Source organism: Mus pahari, chromosome 12 (assembly GCF_900095145.1).
Source record: "Mus pahari chromosome 12, PAHARI_EIJ_v1.1, whole genome shotgun sequence".
Classification (NCBI taxonomy): domain Eukaryota; kingdom Metazoa; phylum Chordata; class Mammalia; order Rodentia; family Muridae; genus Mus; species Mus pahari.
In genome coordinates, this window is record NC_034601.1 from 26,915,430 (window position 1) to 26,936,033 (window position 20,604).

The 20,604-nt window shown below is 54.3% G+C and overlaps 1 protein-coding gene across 1 annotated transcript; it reads left to right on the plus strand.

Annotated features, from left to right (window-relative positions):
- The first annotated feature begins 756 nt into the window (after window positions 1-756).
- On the plus strand, window positions 757-20,066 carry Meltf (melanotransferrin). The gene is made up of 16 exons (XM_021209843.1): window positions 757-922; window positions 2,052-2,206; window positions 3,771-3,870; window positions 5,996-6,178; window positions 7,051-7,207; window positions 8,319-8,386; window positions 9,712-9,899; window positions 10,419-10,599; window positions 11,179-11,330; window positions 12,955-13,051; window positions 13,814-14,008; window positions 14,417-14,573; window positions 14,671-14,738; window positions 15,740-15,927; window positions 17,466-17,664; window positions 18,175-20,066. The coding sequence occupies exons 1-16, from the start codon at window positions 874-876 to the stop codon at window positions 18,252-18,254; spliced, it is 2,217 nt and encodes a 738-aa protein (XP_021065502.1). The 5' UTR covers window positions 757-873; the 3' UTR covers window positions 18,255-20,066.
- Window positions 20,067-20,604: the final 538 nt, after the last annotated feature.

The window sequence follows — 20,604 nt, forward strand, 5'->3', positions numbered from 1 at the left end:
CTTGATCCCTGGAATCCACATTGTGGAAGGGGAAGACCAACTCCCACAAGTTGTTCTCTGATTTCCACAAATACACAGACACAGAAAAATAAATAAAATTATAAAAAAATATTTAAAGATCACACACACACACACACACACACACCGAGGATCTAGATTCCTGGCCAGGCCTTGGGCTTCACCATACCACTGCAGCTGCCCAGCAATGCCCTGGGGAGCAGCCACATCCCAGTCCACAGCCAATCTCATCCTTTGCCCCTCAGCAGCACCAGTTGTTAGTCACGGTTGTTAACATTAGTTATAAAACTTCATCGCCCACTCGGAAAAGTAACCTTCTGTAACAGTGTTAACTGCCAGTTTGACATGGTCCAGAGTGCCTGAGAGATGAGTCTCTGAGAATGTCTGCAAAATCATGGATGGATCCATCCTCAGGTCTCCAGATCCTGCGTGCACTGTGTGTGAAAGGTGGTAGCAGTGAGCTAGGGGACCAGCCTTCCCCAAGCTCGGACTCTGACCCTCGGACTTCTTTTCCTTCCAATTCTGAATGTGTCCCTGTCCAGTACAATGTGACACTGGGGTCCTCTAGCACAGAAAAGGATGGTCTGAAATGGCAAATTGTTGAGGACAAAGAGCCAGGGAGTAGCTAGGTCGGGTCAGCAAACCTTGGACCGACCGGCAGGGGGCAGAGGAGGCGTCAGCAGGGGATGCCAGAGAGAAAGCGAAGGCCATGCTGGTCAGCCTAGGTGTTCAGTGCAGGGTGTGTTGAGGGGCGTGGACTCTCCCCTGGCTACGCTTAAATAGTGAAGGCCAGAGAGACCAGGGAGGAGGAAGCCAGGACGGACCTGCCAGCACCCCAGCCAACCCAACGTTGCCATGAGGCTCCTGAGCGTGACTTTTTGGCTACTCCTGTCCCTGCGCACTGGTGAGAGTGTCCCTGAGGGAGGATATAGGGCTAAGCAGTGGTGCTGCGCCTGCAGTCCCCAGGCACCTACCAGGGCTCAGCACAACTTCCAGAGGGCTTCTTAAAGGAGGCAGCTTTGAGCCAGGCCTGGAAAAATCATGCCAGATGTCAGGGAAGAAGTCCCGGGGTGCGCGGGGCGGGGAGGGGGGAACCGCTGTCTGGTGTGGATGGTGGGAGGGAGCTTAAGGGACAGGAAAAAGAGAGCTAGGAAGAGGAGGAGGAGGAGGAGGAGGAGGAGGAGGAGGAGTCTGGGGACAAGGTCTGAGTGCCCTAAGCCCTATAGCAGAGTAAGGAAATAGAATGTTCAGGTGGTCCCCAGTCTGTGAGGCAGCTACAGTTTGACCCCTGGTGAAGATAGAAGGCAGGCTGTCAGCAGAAAGGACCTGTCCCCCAAATGAAAATAGTGCCCCAAAGGCAAATTCCAGATATATAGGCCTCCAGAGGGTCCTGGTTGCAATGTCACCCACCCTGAGGAACTCTGGAACCCCTTTCTCTGGGCCCCTGCTGGGACAATCCCTAGTACTCTGACCTGATCAGGTCAAGGGGCACAAAAGGAAGCCCACGCAGAGGCTCTGCATAAGATGACTTCTAACGCTGAAGGTGGGGTCTCACCTGCTAGGTCTCCTGACATCACCAGTTAGAGGAGAAGAATCCTGAACCACCTACCCATCCCCTTGCTTGTCACACCTTCCCCTGAAAGGGGCCTCTGACCCTGCCCCATCGCAGATGACAGGGCACAATTACTCCCTCTGTCATGTAATCAAGTTCTTATGTGGAGGGGCAGGGACACAGCTGGGGTGGGATCCTAGGACAATACGTTTTGGGGAAGAGACAGGATTTTGTGGGCCACAACCCCTGTTGAGACTTGGGGCCAGTGCTCACTCTTTGGAAGGGATTTCTCACTGCTCCGCGATGGGCTAGGTTATGAGCCAGCCATCTGCAAAACTATGAGTCCTAGCACCAATTTGCCCTGCCTCTGTGCGGCTGCCTCTCCATGGGAGTACAAGGCTGTGTGTCAGGGGATTGGCCATCCAGGCGGCTGGGGTCATGGCGGGCTGGCTATGTGAGGAAATGCTGTCCTGCCCCACAGTCCTCTGTGTGATGGAGGTGCAGTGGTGTACCATCTCAGATCCAGAGCAGCAGAAGTGCAAGGATATGAGCAAGGCCTTCCAGGGAGCTGGCATTCAGCCTTCCCTCCTCTGCGTCCAGGGCACCTCCGCTGACCACTGTGTCCAGCTCATCAAGGTGAGGCCTCTCCCTTCCGACTGTTCCCCACCCCTGGCCCAGACAAGAGGGCTCTGACTCAGGAGGAATACACAACAGGCCCATTCACTGGGAAAGGGGCCGATGGTCCCCTGCCAGGGTCGGTGATACAATCTCCTGAGTTTCCCTAGCAGCAAGCTCCTGACTTTTTCCTGCCAAGTGGGAGGTGAGGAGGGGCTGAAGTCCAGACGGGCACCAGTGGGGAGAAAATCCCTGGTGGGACACGAAGGCCCTTCCGGCATGAGGGCAGGGATGCTACTCCCTCGCGGGGGAGAGAGCAAGCCATGGTGGCTGTCCTTGCTTGCTTGCTTCCCTTGTGTGTGTGTGGTTTCAAGACAGAGTTTCTCTGTGTAACCCTGGCTTTCTTGAAACATCCTCTGTAGACCAGGCTAGCCTTGAACTCAGAAATAGACCCACCTATCTCTGCCTCCGGAGTGCTGGGACTAAAGTCATATGCCACTACCCCCCCCCCAGCTTGGGTTTCTACTGCTGTGGTATTTATCGTGACCTAAAGCAACTTGGAAGGAAACGGGTTCGTTTCAGCTTCCGGATCATAGTCCGTCATGAAAGGAAGACAGACCAGCAGCTAAAGGCAAAAACCTCGTGTCAGGAACTGAGGCCAAGGCCATGGAGGAGTGGGGGCTCACTAGCTCGCTCCTCCTGGCTTGCTCAGTTTGCCTTCTTATACAATCCAGGACCACCTGCCCCGGGACAGTCTGGCCCACACTGGGCTGGCCCTTCCATATCAACCATCCATCAGGAAAATGCTCCACAAGCTAGTCTGATAGCAAAGGTTTCCTCTTCTCAGGTGACTCTAGCTTGTGTCAGGTTCAAGGGAAGTTTAAAAAAAAAAAAAAAAAAAAAGGTAACCAACATAGTGACGTCATGGCCCATCCTCGTGGTCACTCACTGCCGTGAGGCTTTCCAGAATGAGATTTGCCAGGTCCAGGCGAAGAGACCCACATTCCAGAGCCCTGAGAAACTGAGGTAGGAAGGCAAGTTTGGGTGATGGGAGACCTCAGCAGGACAGGATGGCGAAGGTAGTCACCACAGGACAGGTACTGGGTCTTCATTACAGTCTGGCCCCCCGGAGGCCTCTGGGAATAATCAGCTAGTGGGCTCAACCCTCTCTGGGGGCAGAAGTCTCTGCAATGACTAACCATGCCTCTCAGCTTCCACCTCCGAACTTCTCAGGACAGCTTTTTGTCCAGGGAAAAGCTGGTTAGGGACTGGGGCGAGAAGCTGAGAACTTTACCACGAAAGGACGCTTTCTGCTACGGCTCCATTTTGTGTCTACTGGTTTTTCATTGCACACATCAGTGGCGTTCCTGTAAAATTAACAACTAACTTTTTAAAGAGCAAATGTGGAGATGCAGTGTAAGGTCTTGGCCTGATGAAGGAAGCCCTGGGCCCTTAGGTCAGGGCCAAGATCAGGCTCCTGGGCCAGATGAAGAAGGCTGTGTAGCCCCTCCCGTGCTTCCTGGGGGGCTCTGGGATGTCACCGAGTGCTGGCTGAGTGGACTGACTGACCCTCATTCTCCATTAGGACCAAAAAGCAGATGCCATCACCCTGGATGGAGGGGCCATCTATGAGGCGGGGAAGGAACACGGCCTGAAGCCAGTGGTGGGGGAAGTCTATGACCAAGGTAAGGGGCCTGGGGTGGGAAGAAGCAAAGATCCCTCACAGAAGCCAGTCTGGCCATGTGACCCTGAAGCCGTAGCTAGTCACTAGCTCCACAGAATTCTTCTGGGGGTCCAGCTAGCCAGCCCTCTGAGAACCCCCTCATTCTCATTTGAAACCTTTAAGTGGGAGAACCAGGGACTCAGAGGCTAAGTCTGTTCTTCCTGGGTGGCCCGACAACACCCTCCCCCCCCCAACTTCTGTCCACTGGGTCCTTACTAAGGGGCAGTGCCATGTCTGGGGCAGGACTGGGTGGAATCCAATGGGCAGGTAGGTGCCTGGTGACCAAGGTGCCCAGAGATACACACACTTCAAGTCGGGCATGGTGGTGCACGCCTTTAATCCCAGCACACGGGAGGCAGAGGCAGAGGCAGGCAGATTTCTGAGTTCGAGGCCAGCCTGGTCTACAAAGTGAGTTCCAGGACAGCCAGGGCTATACAGAGAAACCCTGTCTCGNGCAGGCAGATTTCTGAGTTCGAGGCCAGCCTGGTCTACAAAGTGAGTTCCAGGACAGCCAGGGCTATACAGAGAAACCCTGTCTCGAAAAAACAAAAAAGAAAAAAGAAAAAAAAAAAAGATACACACACTTCAGTGCCCCTGTCAAAGGCAGCTTGTGGGGGCTGGGGCTGGGGACAGGAGCGATGAGAGCAGCAGAAACACTCACCCCATTTCGCATGTCTCACAGCAGACTTACCTTCCATCATAGACTCCCTCCCTCTATCTGGACCAGCTCTGTCTCCCTGTCTCTCTGTCTGTCCAACGCCCGGCCTCTACAGTCAGCAGAGCATTCCTCAAATCCTCTCATGAGCTCCTGGGCCCCTCCCGTCTTTGCAAAGGCCTCTGAACTGTCACTAAAGCTCTGATTCGCCTCCATGAGCCTAACTAAGGCCTGATCCCTCTGCCTTGCCGATCGCGAATGGAGCCTCCACCAAGTCTCTTCACACTCCGGCTGGCTGCTAATGGAATCTGTAACAGTCCCATGACACAGGACATAGTCCAGCCCAGGGAACCTTCCCTCGAAGGCCACCAACAGCCCTGGCTCACGGACCTCAGCCTAGGTCTTCCTGTGGTTAACTCAGCACCGCATCAAGCACCCACTGTCCCCTGGCTCCTGTTCTGTGGCTGGGAAGCCCTTTTTCAACAGCAAGAGTCAGATACCCAGCACGCACCCCAAACCTCAGTTCCCCTCAGGTTAAGTGCTATGAAGAAAAAAAGGAAAAAAAAGAAAAAAAAAAAGCCAAGAGAAAGAAATATCAGGGAGCCTACAGAGAAGTGCAGAGGAAAGCTGGCAGGGCAGGACTCCAACGATGGTCCTGGTGGGCGAGGCCTTGATGGCTCCAGTCACTAATGAGAGAGGCAGCTGCTCAATTTTCTCAAACCCAAGCGTGCTCTGATCATCGCATGACCACACAGTATGTCAGAGAGGGGCGGAGGAGGAGAGTTCCTGGAGATGAGCTATGTGCCTTTTCTGAATGGCCCTTCTCCACAGTGGGCCCCGGGGAGTCTCGAGGGACTGCAGAGCCAACATGGCGAGAGCTGTACAGGGTCTTTAGTGACTTCGGGTCTCATCACAAGCTCCCCGTGTCTCCCCACTTCCATCCCTACTGCTCAGCACCTTGACATAGGTTTTCCTACTGCAGGGAGCCCTGTTAGTCTCCTCCCTCAGCTCTGCTCTCTCCTCAACCACAGTGCCCCGCCTTCAAAGCTCCAAGTTCTCCTAAGAGCTTCTGGGGACCGAAGGCTTCCCTAACTTGAGCAAATGGAGACCCAGCTATGGCCAGGTGGCTTGAGACAAATGGGAGCAGTTGAATGAACGACTTGTCTCTCTCCAAGTTCATGAGGTGGAGGAGGAGGGGCGCGGTGGGGGCGAATCTTGTGGTGAGATGAGATAGATCGCGCCTTCCAGCTCTCAGTGAGAAAGGCAAGCACACATGCCTGTGCTCATCTGCACACGCACGGACACACATACGCTCGCGCGAGCGCACACAGACACACACTTCCACCGAAGACCATCCCCCACAGCCTGCCTTCCCTGCAGCTTCCTGTGTCATCACCTTTGCTGTCCTCACCCCTCACTTCTCGCCTCCTAGACATTGGGACTTCCTATTATGCCGTGGCTGTGGTCAGGAGGAATTCCAATGTGACCATCAACACCCTGAAGGGCGTCAAGTCCTGCCACACAGGCATTAACCGGACTGTGGGCTGGAACGTGCCTGTGGGTTACCTCGTAGAGAGCGGCCATCTGTCAGTGATGGGCTGTGATGTGCTCAAAGGTGAGAATTTCAGGCCCAGCTTTCTCTTTCTCCCTCTCCCCTTCCCCCGCCCCGCCCCTCATCCCGTGCCCCCTGGGAACCTGCAAAGCCCCACCTCCTTCAGGAGCCTCCCCGACTGCAGCCAGCGAAGCCACGCCCTCCACTCTGCTGGCTGGCTACTACCTGACCCCAGGTTTGCTCATTCCCAAGTCTCAGACAACACAGCCAGGTGGTGCAGGACCCAACCACAGTAGTAGGAAGAGGACCAAGAAGAGATCAGCCTGGTGTGGGCTGCTGAGGGCGGTCTCTGTCTAGACATGTGTCCCGAGCGCTCCAGAATGAGAAACTACATCTTCAGGACCCCAAACAGCTGAATTCAGCCATAAAAGCCCCGAAGTGGCTGTGCCCCCCCCCCATGGTGTAACTGACAACCTGGGAGAGCCAAAATCCACAGTGTCTCGGGTGGCCAATTACCAGTCATGAGGGCAAGCATTTGATAAAAGGTGTTTCTGGAGCCTTGCTAATGAAGAAAAGAGTAAATAAAGAAAACGCAAACTCCACAAAAATTGCAGGTCAGACAGCTTGACTGCCCAGACCTCTTCTTCGATCTCTGCGCACCCCCCCTTTGGTAAGACTGCTGGCCACTGCTCTGAAAATGAACTCTACAGTGAGAGCAGAATCCAGTTTGCCTTCAGCTATGCTGTGAAGACATTTAGAGAAAACGTTTTATTTCTCGGTCACAGCAACAGCCCCACCCGGGTCCCAGTCTGCGAACGCTGGTGTGATCCAGTCCCCCATGTTTCTTCACTTGACTCTGAAAGGTGTAGACTGGCCGACGCCTCTCTTGACTCTGCAGGGTGGGGTCCGTGACCTCCTTGTGCTCCTTCCCACAGCCGTTGGTGATTATTTTGGAGGCAGCTGTGTCCCTGGAACAGGAGAGACCAGCCATTCCGAGTCCCTCTGTCGCCTCTGCCGTGGCGACTCTTCTGGGCACAACGTGTGTGACAAGAGTCCCCTAGAGAGATACTATGACTACAGTGGAGCCTTCCGGTGAGGGGGGCTGGGGCAGGGTGCAGCAAGAGAAACTCAGGGGTGCAGGGAAGTGACTTTGGGCTGTAGAGCATCAAAGAACCCTTTATACAGAGCTGGGCTAGTTTATAAACACGAAACCGGAAGGTGCCAGGCTGAATTTGCTCACAAAGTCAACAAGTTTGGTGTATTTGGAAAAGGGGGGTAGGGGGGTCTGGCCAAAGAGAATGGAAAAAGCCATCTCAAGCTGCTCCTGGGTCCCCATTCTGATGTCTGACCATCGGAGAGGGCGGTGGGGTGTGACTGGACACTGGAGCTGGCCTTTCTCTCTGCTGGTCCTGACTGACACTTTAGCCTTCCATGACTCAAGAGAGAGTCTAAAGGGCTTATGCTTAATCCCGTGTCTCACAGGAGAGTTTCCAGTCCCTGTAGGAATCAGTCCTCGGTGTCCACACCCAGGGTGGGAGGCTTATTGGTGGCTAGGGGCACAGGAGGCCACAGGTCCTCCTTATTACTTCCCCATGTCCCTGGCTATCTGCCCTCAGAGGCCTCCATTCTGATACCTCCCCTCCTCCCGCCCCCACCAGTCCAGTCTGCTTAATTTCTGACTGTGGGGACCCAAGACATCCCATTGCCCAGTAGTTCCCAACCTGCCTCCCATATTGGGAGAATATATGGAAGTCACCATCCTTTCCACTCAGAATATTTGGGAATGGCATGAGAGGCCTTCTAGTCCAGTCCCCTGTATCAGAGACGAGTCCTCTTCAAAATACCTTGGGTGTCTGGGGTTTGGATTGCAGGCCAAGGGAGGCAGCACAGGGCCTGCACTGACTGTAAGAGACCCCTAATCCTCAGAGGAGCCCCGCCCCACTTACCTTCCCGGCCCACGTGACTCATGATGGTTCGGATGAGACCACAACTTGGCAAAGCCACACAGCCAACTCTCTGGGAGCAGGCCGCACAGAACTGCAAAACTGTAAAATATACCCGCTAGGGACGCGCCCTGCGGCTCTGGCGAAACACCCAGGGTAGACGGTAGGAGAGACTGAAGGGCTGTAGCAGGGATCAGGCAGAACTGAGTGGCCGCGGCAGGGGTTGTGTCCCGCCCAGGCTCACGGCTTTTCCTACGCAGGTGCCTGGCGGAAGGAGCTGGTGACGTGGCCTTCGTGAAGCACAGCACAGTGTTGGAGAACACTGATGGTGAGGGTCGTCGGGCTCAGATGCCCAGGTTGACCCCAGATGGTTTGCAGCACTACGGTCTAGCGCTGTTCTGCGTCTTCTTGGGGAACTCTGGACAAGTTCCATAGTCTGTGTACTGAGCTAAGACGGGTCTCACCATCGGCATTCCTGCTTGGTGCAGCAAGGGTCGGGGCAAGCAGGGCTCTAACTGTGGCACTGGGTTCTGTCTCGATCCACTTAAGTCTGCAAGCCCCACGCTAGACATTGTAGGCTGTCCTGTCCCTTGTGGCTGTCCCTTGTGGCTGACCTGTGACCTGGCCTTTTCCTAGACCAGGTCTAGCTTTAGATGGGTTGGTCTGGTAAGGCTTTTTGTTTGTTTTGTTTTTAATTTTGTAGTAGGGTGACCTTTAGAACTTTCAGGCAAGCACAGGGCCACGTGCCTATAATCCCAGCACTTGGGTGGCTGAGGCAGGAGGATTGCAAGCAAGTGGCTAGGATAACACGCATAGCTGGAACAGCCCCTCAGGGTGGAGTTGCCTGAAGATCAGCAGATTTTTTTTTTTCCTCCCTAAACTGAAGTTGAGATTATGTGCCGCAAGATTTAGTTTTCCCCCCACCAACCTGCAGCCACGTCCCAACTTTTGCCTGGTTAGGATGTAACTCTGGTTCCAGGGATCCAATACCCTTTTCTGGCCTCCATAGGCATCAGGCACACACACGGTACATTGACATGCATGCGTGCTAAACACCCATACACGTGATATAAGCTTTATATTCTACCTTGTTTTTTTAATCAACATTGTAGCATGAGTGAATTAGAAAAATAACCATAAGGGAGAATAAACCAGAACAGTACTGTGTGAAGCTTTGGGCAAAGTCTGGGGAATTACTCTTCTCCCTGGAGACCACAGTTCTGAGGAGAGTCTGTCAGTCAGGGGTGATTCACTGTGCCTCCTGCACCCTGTCCCCATACACTGCACCCTCTCCCCTACCCCTGCCCCTGCCCCCTGCACCTTCCCCTCTACCCCTGCTCCTTGCACCGTATACCATGCTGCTGTTCCCTGCCCCTGCACCCTGCCTACTTTGCTACATTTACCTTTCTCATCTTACCCTCCGTAAGCAGCCATATTTGTGTGTTGTATTATGGCACGCTCCCTCAAATCCATCTTAACATAAACTGGAGGCAGGTAGAAAGTATACAGAAAAGGCGGTGTGTACAGCTAAAGAGCTCTCAGCTTGAGTGCTAGGTCCCCACACCCCGCCTCCTCCAGACCCCTCTCCCACCCCCCTCTGCCCTCCCAGCCTCTATGAATGCAGGAGCTGACTCCCCAGTTCCTACCTTCCAGGGAAAACCCTGCCTTCCTGGGGCAAGGCCCTGATGTCGGAGGACTTCCAGCTACTGTGCAGGGATGGCAGCCGGGCCGACATCACTGAGTGGAGACGCTGCCACCTGGCCAAGGTGCCTGCTCATGCTGTGGTGGTCAGGGGTGACATGGATGGAGGTCTCGTATTCCAACTGCTCAACGAAGGCCAGGTGAGGTGGCATGCTGAGCTCCCAGAGAGCACTGGGGCCCTTAGGGTGAGGACGACTCCATCTGGAACTGACCCAGATGTCGCCATCAACCGAGGTCAGTGTGAGAGGCCAGTGCTTTGCAAGCTGGCAGGGTGGGTGGAATAGGTAGAGCGTGGGCACGCCGCAGCCTCAGCGCTCCTCAGTAGTAGCCCTTCCTACGTGTGCCACTGACAATCCAAACCACAGTTGTGTGCACGTAAGATAGCAATTGTGCCGTTGGCTAACTGCGGCAAGCCACGTTTTGTAGAGACCCTGCAATGCCAGCCACTGCCCAGTCGTTACCTTTGCTTATGACCCTCTAGACCTGGACCACAAGCCCTGTGATCAAAGGGTGGGGGCTGATGAGGTAGAGGTGGACGGAGCAGAGCATCGGGGAAGGCCCTGTGAGGTTGCAGGGAGAAGTTCCAGGTGACAGACTCGGGAGGAAAGGATGTGGCCCGCGGCAGCCTCGCCACCCCGATGTTTACCCTTCACATACAGCTTCTGTTCAGCCACGAAGACAGCAGCTTCCAGATGTTCAGCTCCGAAGCCTACGGCCAGAAGAACTTGCTGTTCAAAGACTCTACCTTGGAGCTTGTGCCCATTGCCACGCAGAACTACGGGGCCTGGCTGGGCCAGGAATACCTGCAGGCCATGAAGGGGCTCCTCTGTGATCCCAACCGTGAGTCCTCCTGTGCCTGCATCCCTCCCTGGGCATAACGTGGTGGGATTCTCTGCCAGGCTTGCTAGGGCAAGACACCTATCTAGGCAGTCTAGAGTGTGCCCTGTGGCCCCTGGAGAACCTGTCTCTTTGCCACTTGGAGGTTTGGAGAGGAAGCAATCCCATAGCGAGACCGATGGAACCCTAACCCTGCAAGACTCTCCAGGGCCTGGGGCTTGGGTCCTCTGAGCCTGTTTTAGAACTGCTGTGTGCCGTCAACTCTGACTTCACAGCCTCCCACTCCTCCCTCTTCACCTTAGGGACTTAGGGAGTTATCTCGCCCCTGGATTATTGCAGGAGCCTATGTGTGGGCTTTCCTGCCTCCTGCCCTCATCCCTACGTCTCTCCCACCTATAGCCAGGGAAATAGAATGCCAGACTAAGTTCAGTACGCAGCAGCCAGTCTATCTCAAGCATCTCAGCTTTCCATTTGAGGAAGCTGGTCACACGGCTAAGACCACCACTCAGAATTTCTCTGACTTGAAGCCTGATTTGAAAGGCTTCCTGTCGATGTACTAGCCCCCATGTGCACCCTACACAGGGCTGCCCCACTACCTGCGCTGGTGTGTGCTGTCAGCGCCCGAGATCCAGAAGTGTGGAGATATGGCTGTGGCCTTCAGCCGCCAGAGTCTCAAGCCGGAGATTCAGTGTGTGTCGGCCGAGTCCCCTGAGCACTGCATGGAGCTGATCCAGGTGCGCTGCAGTGGGCTAGGGAGGGGGCAGTTGTATGTAGTGCCTGGTATAATCCCCATCTCTCGCGCCTATGTGGTAAGGGCAGGGAGAGGGTCCTGTGACAAGCTCACAGAGGAAGGCAGGAGGAAAGACCACAGTTGGCTGAGAACAGACCTTCCATCTGAGAAAGTCCCTTCTCTCTTCTGAACCTCTTTCCCCCATACATGGTGAGAGTGGGAGATCACCATTTTCTAGATGTTTCTGTTGGCAACCCACACTTAGAAATAGATTTCATTGTGTTTGAAGATCTACTGCACAAAATTTAATAGGAATGTATGAAAATTGCATCCTATATATGAAGGGATAGGAAGAATGCTTGGTATTTCTGTTTCCTGCATTTGGTTTTGGTCTTTTCCTGAGCACTTGCTATGACCCGTTCCGGTGCCTTGGTACCCACTAACTCACAAGTAAAGCTCTAACCCTTGCTCAGTCCCCCTCGGGTCTATCCTCCTGGCTTCCTTGACTGGACACTAAGGCAAAGGGAGGCCGGGAAGAGAGGAGATCTATTCCCCAATGCCTGGCAGACTGGCCTAGCTCTTTCTGGGTAGCTCTTTCTGAGAAGGGGCAGGATCAGCTGCCTCTGGGCTGGAGATGCATCCACACAGCCTTGACAGGATTGAGAGGAGCCAGGGAAAGAGACACCCAGGCCTGTGGAGACCCTTCCCAGCCACCCTCAGAAACCCAGGAAGAGGCTCAGCGAGCCTCAGTTCTGTCATCCCAGACTCTGCAGATGATGTTTAGTATTGCTCCGACTTCCCTTTCCTGAATTCCACAGTGACTGAGACCCAGGCTCTGTGTTCAGGCTCTGTGTCCCCCTTGGTATCACAGAAGGTATCAGAAACTGAGTAAGGAGAAAGTCTTAGAGATGCACCCACTAAGACAAACGCCACTACCTGCAGCCCACACCTGTAGTAGTGTGGGGCACCCTCAGGGTGCCTAGGTCCCTCTTCCCCAGTCTGGCCCCTTTCTTGTGCCTTGTCATATACTTGTGGCTTTATTACCGCATAAACCCTAGTCTAGTATCTGCTTTAGAATGAGCGAGCAGGGTGGGGTGTAGGTGGCCTGGAAGGGGTGAGGTCAATGTATTCTGAGAGAAGAGCTGCTGCCTGCTGCCTTCTCTGACGCCCTGTTCCTAACACTCGGGGGAACCCTGGGACCCCAGGACTGTCATCTTTGAATCTCGGGGCCAGCCTGCCATAGCAGCTGTGTTTTGCCCAGGAAGTGTGCTACCCATGGAAGAGATGCTACCCATGGAAGACTGCTAAGGGTTCTCAGGCCTCCGGGAGGTGGCAGTCCCTGGGGACCAAGCAGTAGGGCAAAGGCAGTGCTGTGTAGAGGAAAAACTGGGGAAACCACCAGCCTGTATTGGCTGACCTTAGCCTTTCAGCAACCTCTGGGCCTGGCATCTTCACAAACTCAGGAAGGGACAAGGTAGGGACAGAATGGGGTTCTCCCAACTGGGGTGACTTCCAATGGGAGAGAGGCTGAGCTCGCTAACTCTTTTCCCTAAGAGGGGAAGAGCCCTGCCATCTCTGGGGATTCCTGCCATCCAGAAGCATAGTGAGCCTCCCTCTGTCCCCTGCAGGCTGGGCACATCGATGCTGTGACTCTGAGGGGCGAGGACATTTACAGGGCAGGAAAGGTATATGGCCTGGTTCCGGCAGCCGGGGAGCTGTATGCTGGTGCGTATTCCTGTCCCTGCCTGGTGGCTGATTCTTTCGTAACTCTGAAACTGTCTATAAGAACTTCCAACTTCCCTTCAGTGCTTCATCCCGAGCCTTCTGCCAGCCTTCTGTCCAGAAGCCAGCCTCAGTTACCCCTCTGTGCTATGTGTACCTCTAAACACCTACAGACTTTCTGGACAGGGTCAAGGAATTATTCTAGTCTTTGCAGAGCCTGGTCATAGTCTTTAGATTTTCAAATTCCTCATTAACAACATAAAAGCCCTTCTTACCGGCCAACCCAGGCTATACACAGAGACCACCCCACAGTTGGCAAGGGTGACCCTGTCCTCTCCCTGACTTGACAGTGACAGTAGAGCCACTTGCTTGTTAACTCATTCACACCTTCTCGGTTGTTTGGGCTTGACTTTGTCCTCTTAAGGATAGACCTTAGGACATTGATTTAGTCCCTTCCACTTGGCTGTGAGAAATCTCTGGGCTTTGAGAATATGTCTGCAGGCCTCAGCCATGCCTGCTTTTCTCACATAGAAAAAAAAAAAACAACCAGCTGGGTGTGAGGAAGACCACGGGGGGGGGGGGGGGGGGGGAGAGGGCTTCTGGGGTGTTTCAGCCAAGCAAAGAGCGGGGACAACGGGACCCCCTAAAGCAGCCTGGGCTTGTGCAGCCCCAAGATGAGACAGCACAGCTCTCAAATAGGAGGGGACAGTTGAGTTGAGGCATGAGTCCCAGCTCTGACAAGAGGTCCCTTTCACCTCCCTGCAGAGGAGGACAGGAGCAATTCCTACTTTGTGGTGGCTGTGGCAAGAAGGGACAGCTCCTACTCCTTCACCCTGGACGAGCTCCGAGGCAAGCGTTCTTGCCACGCCCACTTGGGCAGCCCGGCAGGCTGGGAGGTGCCCATAGGTTCCCTCATCCAGCGGGGCTTCATCCGGCCCAAGGACTGTGATGTTCTCACAGGTATCGCTCTCTGAGGGACACAGACCCGAAGCTCTGTGGGATCTGATGGGGGAGATGGTGAGCTTTGAGGGCTGGGGCCTTGCGAGACAACCCTAACCGGTCGCCTGTTCTTGACACGGTCCTAGGTGTGCGCCCTCCACGGCTTTGTCATATGTCCAGGTGTTCCTGCCCCTCAATCCAAGTAGAATTCACACTGAACAATGGGGGTGGGAGGGCGGACATGGGAACAAGCATGGGGAGACTAGATCATGCATGAAATTATGCATGAAATTATGACCTCCCCATCCCTGAGGAAGTGCAGGCCAAGGCCTGTGGGAAGATGGCGGTAGAGCTACAACCTGCCCACCTCCTTCCTCCCTGGCCATCTTTCTCCTAGCCCCCTTATCCCATCCTTTCATTCTGCCCCAGCGGTGAGCGAGTTCTTCAATGCCAGCTGCGTGCCTGTCAACAACCCGAAGAACTACCCTTCCGCACTGTGCGCGCTCTGCGTGGGAGACGAGAAGGGCCGCAACAAGTGTGTGGGTAGCAGCCAGGAGAGATACTATGGCTACAGCGGGGCCTTCAGGTACTGAAGTGGCAGCTGTGGCACAGGGGCGGACTTCTGGCCTGGCCCTGCAGCAGGACTGTCTTTCTGATGGCTAGCCTGTCCTCCTGTGTGACAGGTGCCTTGTGGAGCATACAGGGGACGTGGCCTTCGTCAAGCACACGACTGTCTTTGAGAACACAAATGGTACATGAGGGGGCTCAGGTTGGAGCTAAAAATCAAGCGGGGAAGGGGGTAAGGGATGCGGGGGAGGGGGGGGCTATTTCCGGTCTCCAGAACAATCCACATACCGGGGCGTTCCTGGGTTTAGGGCAGTAGTCAGGAGAAACTGAGTCTGGAACCCTCTAACCCCGTGAGCCTAGGGGCCCCCAGGAGTCACAATGTAAGAGCAGATTTGGGGGACAGAATTCAAGTTCACATCCCACGGCAGAGTGATACGTGCATCTCAGCTTGTCTACAGGCATTCCCGGGGCCCTGAGACCTGAGGGCTGTCCTCTGATCACTGGTCAGAAGCAGGTCAGTGCCCTGTGCAGACAAGTCCACTCAAGTCTCACCGAGGCAGCACCCAGCCACGCTCATCACACAAGCAATTGTATTTCCTGTGGTCACCTGCCCAAGCCCAGACACCCAAGAGCCACAGAGGGAGCTTCTTCAGGAGCCGTGGCCCTTGGGACTGTGTCTTGCATGCATGGCTGATGTCACACCCTCTACAGTTTGAGAACTTGGCCTTCAGAGTCACCCCATGCCTAGGTTCAAGGGCACAACCCACAGATAGGAATTCTTGCTCCAGAGGGAAAACCAGAAAGATATCCAGATCTGGCGTTGTGTCACAGCCCTCAAATCCTGGCACTCTGCAGGCCTGAGGCAGGAGGATCGTAGTTCGAGGCCAGCTTAGGCTATATTGCAAACCCCTGTCTTAGAAACGATTTTATTAAGAGCCCTCCCTGGTTTTGTAACTGTAAAGGGTTGTAAAGTGGAGGTGATTGTCCCCACCTCACCCCTACCCTGTGTTATAAGCAGGGGCTGTAACCATGCCTGTCCTACTGAGTCCTCAATGTCACATTCAGCCAGTTGGGCCCTGTCCCTCCTGTAACAGCCGAGACCACAGCTTGGGGTCACCACCTCTTCCCAGTGAAGGGTCTCACAGGTTTCTCTTCCCCTTCTTCCCACCCCGTGATGTCCCTCAGGTCACAATCCTGAGCCCTGGGCTTCTCACCTCAGGTGGCAAGACTATGAACTACTGTGCCCCAATGGGGCACGGGCTGAGGTAGACCAGTTCCAAGCTTGCAACCTGGCACAAATGCCATCCCACGCTGTCATGGTCCATCCAGACACCAACATCTTCACTGTGTACGGACTTCTGGACAAGGCCCAGGTAAGCCAAGCTAGAGAGTGGCCTCAGGGAGGAGTGGGTCCACACCCCAAGGTGACTTCCGCCTACCTGGAGCAGAATTCACAAGAAACTGAGGCGGCTAAGCGGCATTGTATGGCTTTCATCGCAGCCAGGACATTCTCCCAGGGATCGTTCCTCTGTCTCCTACACCATTAACTTTCCTTCTCGACTGGGCCATCCATTCTCAGCAACATCCAAACAGCTGCTTCACCACCCACAAGCAGCAAACAGACCCTCCTGGCCTTGCATCTCTGAACGTTACAACCCACTCCTTGCCACTGCTGTTATTGTGTAGCCTAGGAACTCAAACCCTGAGCCCCCTTCCCTGGAGACGGCTCCTCCACTCCCTTGGAAGGCAAAACTCCTTAAGCTATCCCCATGCTAAGCCTTCTCCTGGTCTCTCTTCGGGGTAACGCCACTCCAGACAGTCCTTACTACATCCCTTAAACTGCACCTTGACACACACTGCTGAATCCATGGGCCAAAGCTTTCTAGGGCATCATGGCACCTGACCTCACACCACAGCACACAGCATCGGCCATGGCTCCCTTCTCCTGAGCCTCAAACCCCTTCTCTTTGAAACAGCTTCTCCTTTGGCTCTGCCCATTCTCCCGACAGAGTCACCCTGTTCCAGAAACAACTCCCTCATCGGCATGGCTCCCCTGACTGGCCCCTCAAGTTCTCTGAAGTTAAATGGTGATGAATGCTATGAGGGTGTGTATTTTTCTGAAAGAGTTGATGACTTCAGGAGAACCTATAAGTCCCCTCCATGACTGAGAACCACAGGCACTTTGTCCTTTCCCCCTTGGTCACTACTCAACAGTGGTCAGACATTATGCATATTTTCTAGATGACCGTTGTTCACAGCGTAATCTATAGCCCAAGCTGTCCTCCAACACTCAATCCTTCTGCCTCAGCTTCCTGAGCCCTGGGACTGTAGGAACAGGCCACCATGCCTGACTTGGTGGTATTATGTTTGGTATGGTGGTATTGTGTTCTGGTGATAATTTGGTACTATGTTGCATCTTCCTCTGGCTGTTTGGGACTGACCAAAGCATATTCAATGCAAGGGTTGCCATCAGGGAAGGACGTGACATCACTCCTGTGACACTGACAGGGTTAGAGGCGACACCGGCTACTCACTATTTTTTTTACTCCTGCTGACATAGCAAAAGCCCCTGAGATTGTCTTGGCTTTTTGGAAAGGATTCCCATAAAATGATGAGAAAGCATTGCCCAGAAGGCTGAGAAGTGCCGGGCAGGCCCAGCCACGTGTTTAGTCGCTGTGCCCGCACTCGCTATGTCTCCCACGTCGGTTCTGCATTCAAGAACTGTCTGGTGGGACAATTCTGGGTGTCTCTGGATGGTGTCTCCATGCACATCTTTCCCCAGACCCCCTCCATGGCAGAGGCTACGTGACTGGCTTCCACTGAGAGACTTGGGACCCTAAAATGCTTGCTCTTTGGGGTCCCTATGATGCTCTGTAAGCCCAGACATAGCAGCTACTTTTTATGTTTCCAGGACCTGTTTGGAGACGACCAGAACAAGAACGGTTTTCAAATGTTTGACTCCTCCAAATATCACAGCCAAGACCTGCTTTTCAAAGATGCTACAGTCCGAGCGGTGCCAGTCCGGGAGAAAACCACATACCTGGACTGGCTGGGTCCTGACTATGTGGTTGCACTGGAGGGGATGTTGTCTCAGCAGTGCTCGGGTGCAGGTAGGGGAGCAGGCCTGACGTGCCAGCACTTGTGGTAAATCCTTTAAAGGGCCCGAGACACCTCAGAATCTTAGGGGTAAAGAAGTTTGGAATCAAAATTCTGAGGACATTGAAGGGGATCCCAGGCCTGGGTGAAGCAGAGGAAGAGGTCCCTATTGCAAATACTGTCAAGGGGGGAGCCTCCCAGGTCCAACAGGGAGGCTTGCAGATGACTGAGACAGGAGCTCTGGTGTGTTACCCAAATAGACTGGGATCATGAATGTAAAAGCCGAAATGATAGTCTTTGGTGGATCTGAGGTAACAACATAAATATGTATGCAGTAGAATTTGGAAGGGAATGCATATGTAAAGAAACCAGGGAAAGGCAAGATTGTCGTGGGGTAGAAAGGAGTCTGGAGCTAGCAAAGTACACAGAAATAGCGCTGCCTGTGTGTGATCACCAAGCCCACCGCCCACAGGCCTGGTGCTTCCAGCCTTAACTACCTGTCATCCCCCACCCTCCAGCCCCAGGGGCCACGGTGCAGCGAGTCCCCCTGCTGGCCCTGCTCCTGCTGACCCTGGCTGCAGGCCTCCTCCCTCGAGTTCTCTGAAGAGGAAGGCTGCTACAGGCCACGCCCAAAGCAGGGAAAGCTACAGAGCTCAACAGGAAGAAACCAGGACATCAGCTAGCCCTGCAGAAGAGCTCGGGATGCGAGAGGCAAGGTGAGAACACACACACAAGCCTCCGAGGTGCGATTCAAACCCAAAGAGAAATTTCTAGAATCAGGATGATTGTTAAGGCCAAGTCTTTCCACCTGCTGGAGCCCTCAGTACCTGAGGCGACTGGCGAGTAGCCCAGTCACTCCTCCCACACTGGTGGCGCCAGCAGCAAACCTGTGCCTCCCACCTGGAGCCTCCTGGGGGGGGGGGTGTTAGGAGGGGGAGAAAAGAAGAGGCTGGTTGCCATGGCAACCGTGGAGCAGCTTCCAGCCTCTGCACCCGCTACCTGGGGAGGTGCCAAGGAAGGAGCAACACCACCAACCTAGAGAACCTCTGCGACACACTACCACCCAGCAGCCCCTCCTCTCGCTGCCCCACCGCTCTCTCCTGTGGGCACTTGTCCACCAAGGCTCAGGCCCGCGCCGTTGGAGGGGCAGGGCTGCTGAGCACATCAACCTTTGTCCTTGTCTTCTGTGACACCAACCAAGGAGCCCAGCCCTCTGGACAACAAGCTTTTGCTAGACTGGGATGGGAGGAAGGCCAGAGCTGTACTGTGGGGATGAAGTCCTCCAAAAAAACCCTCAGAGGAAGGAAGTGCCCCCACCTCCCCAGTCAGAATGTTAGTGTGTGAGAAACTTGACGCAGGGTGGGAACAATCCTGTTTAACAGCTCCGGTGGCAAGCAGGACTTGCCCTGTGCTGCCTGGACCTCACTGCACAATGAAACTGTTGCCTAGACTCTATTGTTTGCTCTCCTGGTCTCAGTCTCAACATTAGTTTTCTCTCTGCCTTCATATACCCCTTTCCACATCACCACACAAGCATGTGCACGCGCATGAGCACATACACCTTATCTGTGTGACCATATCTGAACATATCTGCTTGTCTGAAAGAAGCATGAGCTAACCCAAAATAAGTCCCTGTCCTGAACTGGGCCTTAGGATATACCCCGAGCCAGGGGGATGGGAAAGCCCTATGTTCCCTTATCCCTGCACGGGTTGGGCGGTTACATCCTTCCAGAGGGCCCCTGGTTCCCTCGAACTGTGAGAGCCAAGGCCTAGGGAAGAGCTTCTTCTCCACCATTTTGCCATTGTTCTCTTGAGAACCAGAAAAAGTTTTCCAAAGCTACCAGCTCTTACCCCAAATCGTGTTCCCTTAAAAATAAATAATAAATAAAAAGGAGAAGAAACAGGAGCAAACAGCCCTCGTGAGCTGGAAGCGGCGTGGGCCGGGAGCTATTTGTGTCTTGGTCTGTGTGGGGGGCCTCAGATCCCGATGACAGGCCAGGTTCCCGGTGGCTCGCCCCCACCTGTGGGCGATGATGACAGGACAGATCCTTTACATCCCTCACCAGCAGAGAGGGTCCTGGAAGTGTCCCAGCCAGAGTCACACAATCCTGAGGAATCCCGGTCACCCCGTGATGCTTGGGAGAGCAAGCCCCTCCTCCTCCCAGTACACAGCCATCCATTCTTCTCTGAGCTGGGGACTTCACAGTAAGAAGTGTACTCTGTGTGGGCGACTGTGCTGCCCAAAGTGTGATGTCTGTGCCGCGTGCCTTTCAGGTGTGAGTTTCGAGAGCGTTGTGTAAATGACGTCTGATTGCCATGGGCCACTGCTGTGTTTGAGCTAAAGAAAGACATTGGTTTCTTTTTAAAATAAAGCCATATATCCCTGCATATGCAGAGGCTTGGATCCTGGTGGAAACTGTCTGCCACCTGACTCAACTTGTTTTCTTTGTTGCTCAGAAACCAACCTGCTTCAGGCCCCTGCCCTGCCTCACCCACGATGGCACATTTCATTTAGAGTCCTGTTTGTTGGCTGAGAGCGAGAGTCAGGGACCACTCTGCAATCCAGCTATCTTGGCCTCCATTCGCTTCCCCATATGGACGGGCTCTCTGGCCCCCGCAATGCCTCAGCTATCCTCATCCCTGTCTCAGACCAGCTGCCACCACCCCCTCAGCCTCTTGGGTGTCCGCTTCTCTGGGGACTGGATGCAGAGGCGGATGAGAACATCCCACTGCCCCTGCCCTGTGTCTCCTGAATAAATCCCCACACCGATTCCTTGGCGAGCTGTTAACTCACTGGCAGGGAAGGAGGCCCACAGTCCTCACAGTGGGCACTTCTGGCCTGAACTGAACTGAAATACAGATTGGCCTTTGTGTTCCTTTCTCTCATGGCTAAGGCCCTCTACCATGTTTCCCTCTGCAGGAGGCTGAGGCAGGAGGAACTAGAGTTTGCAGCC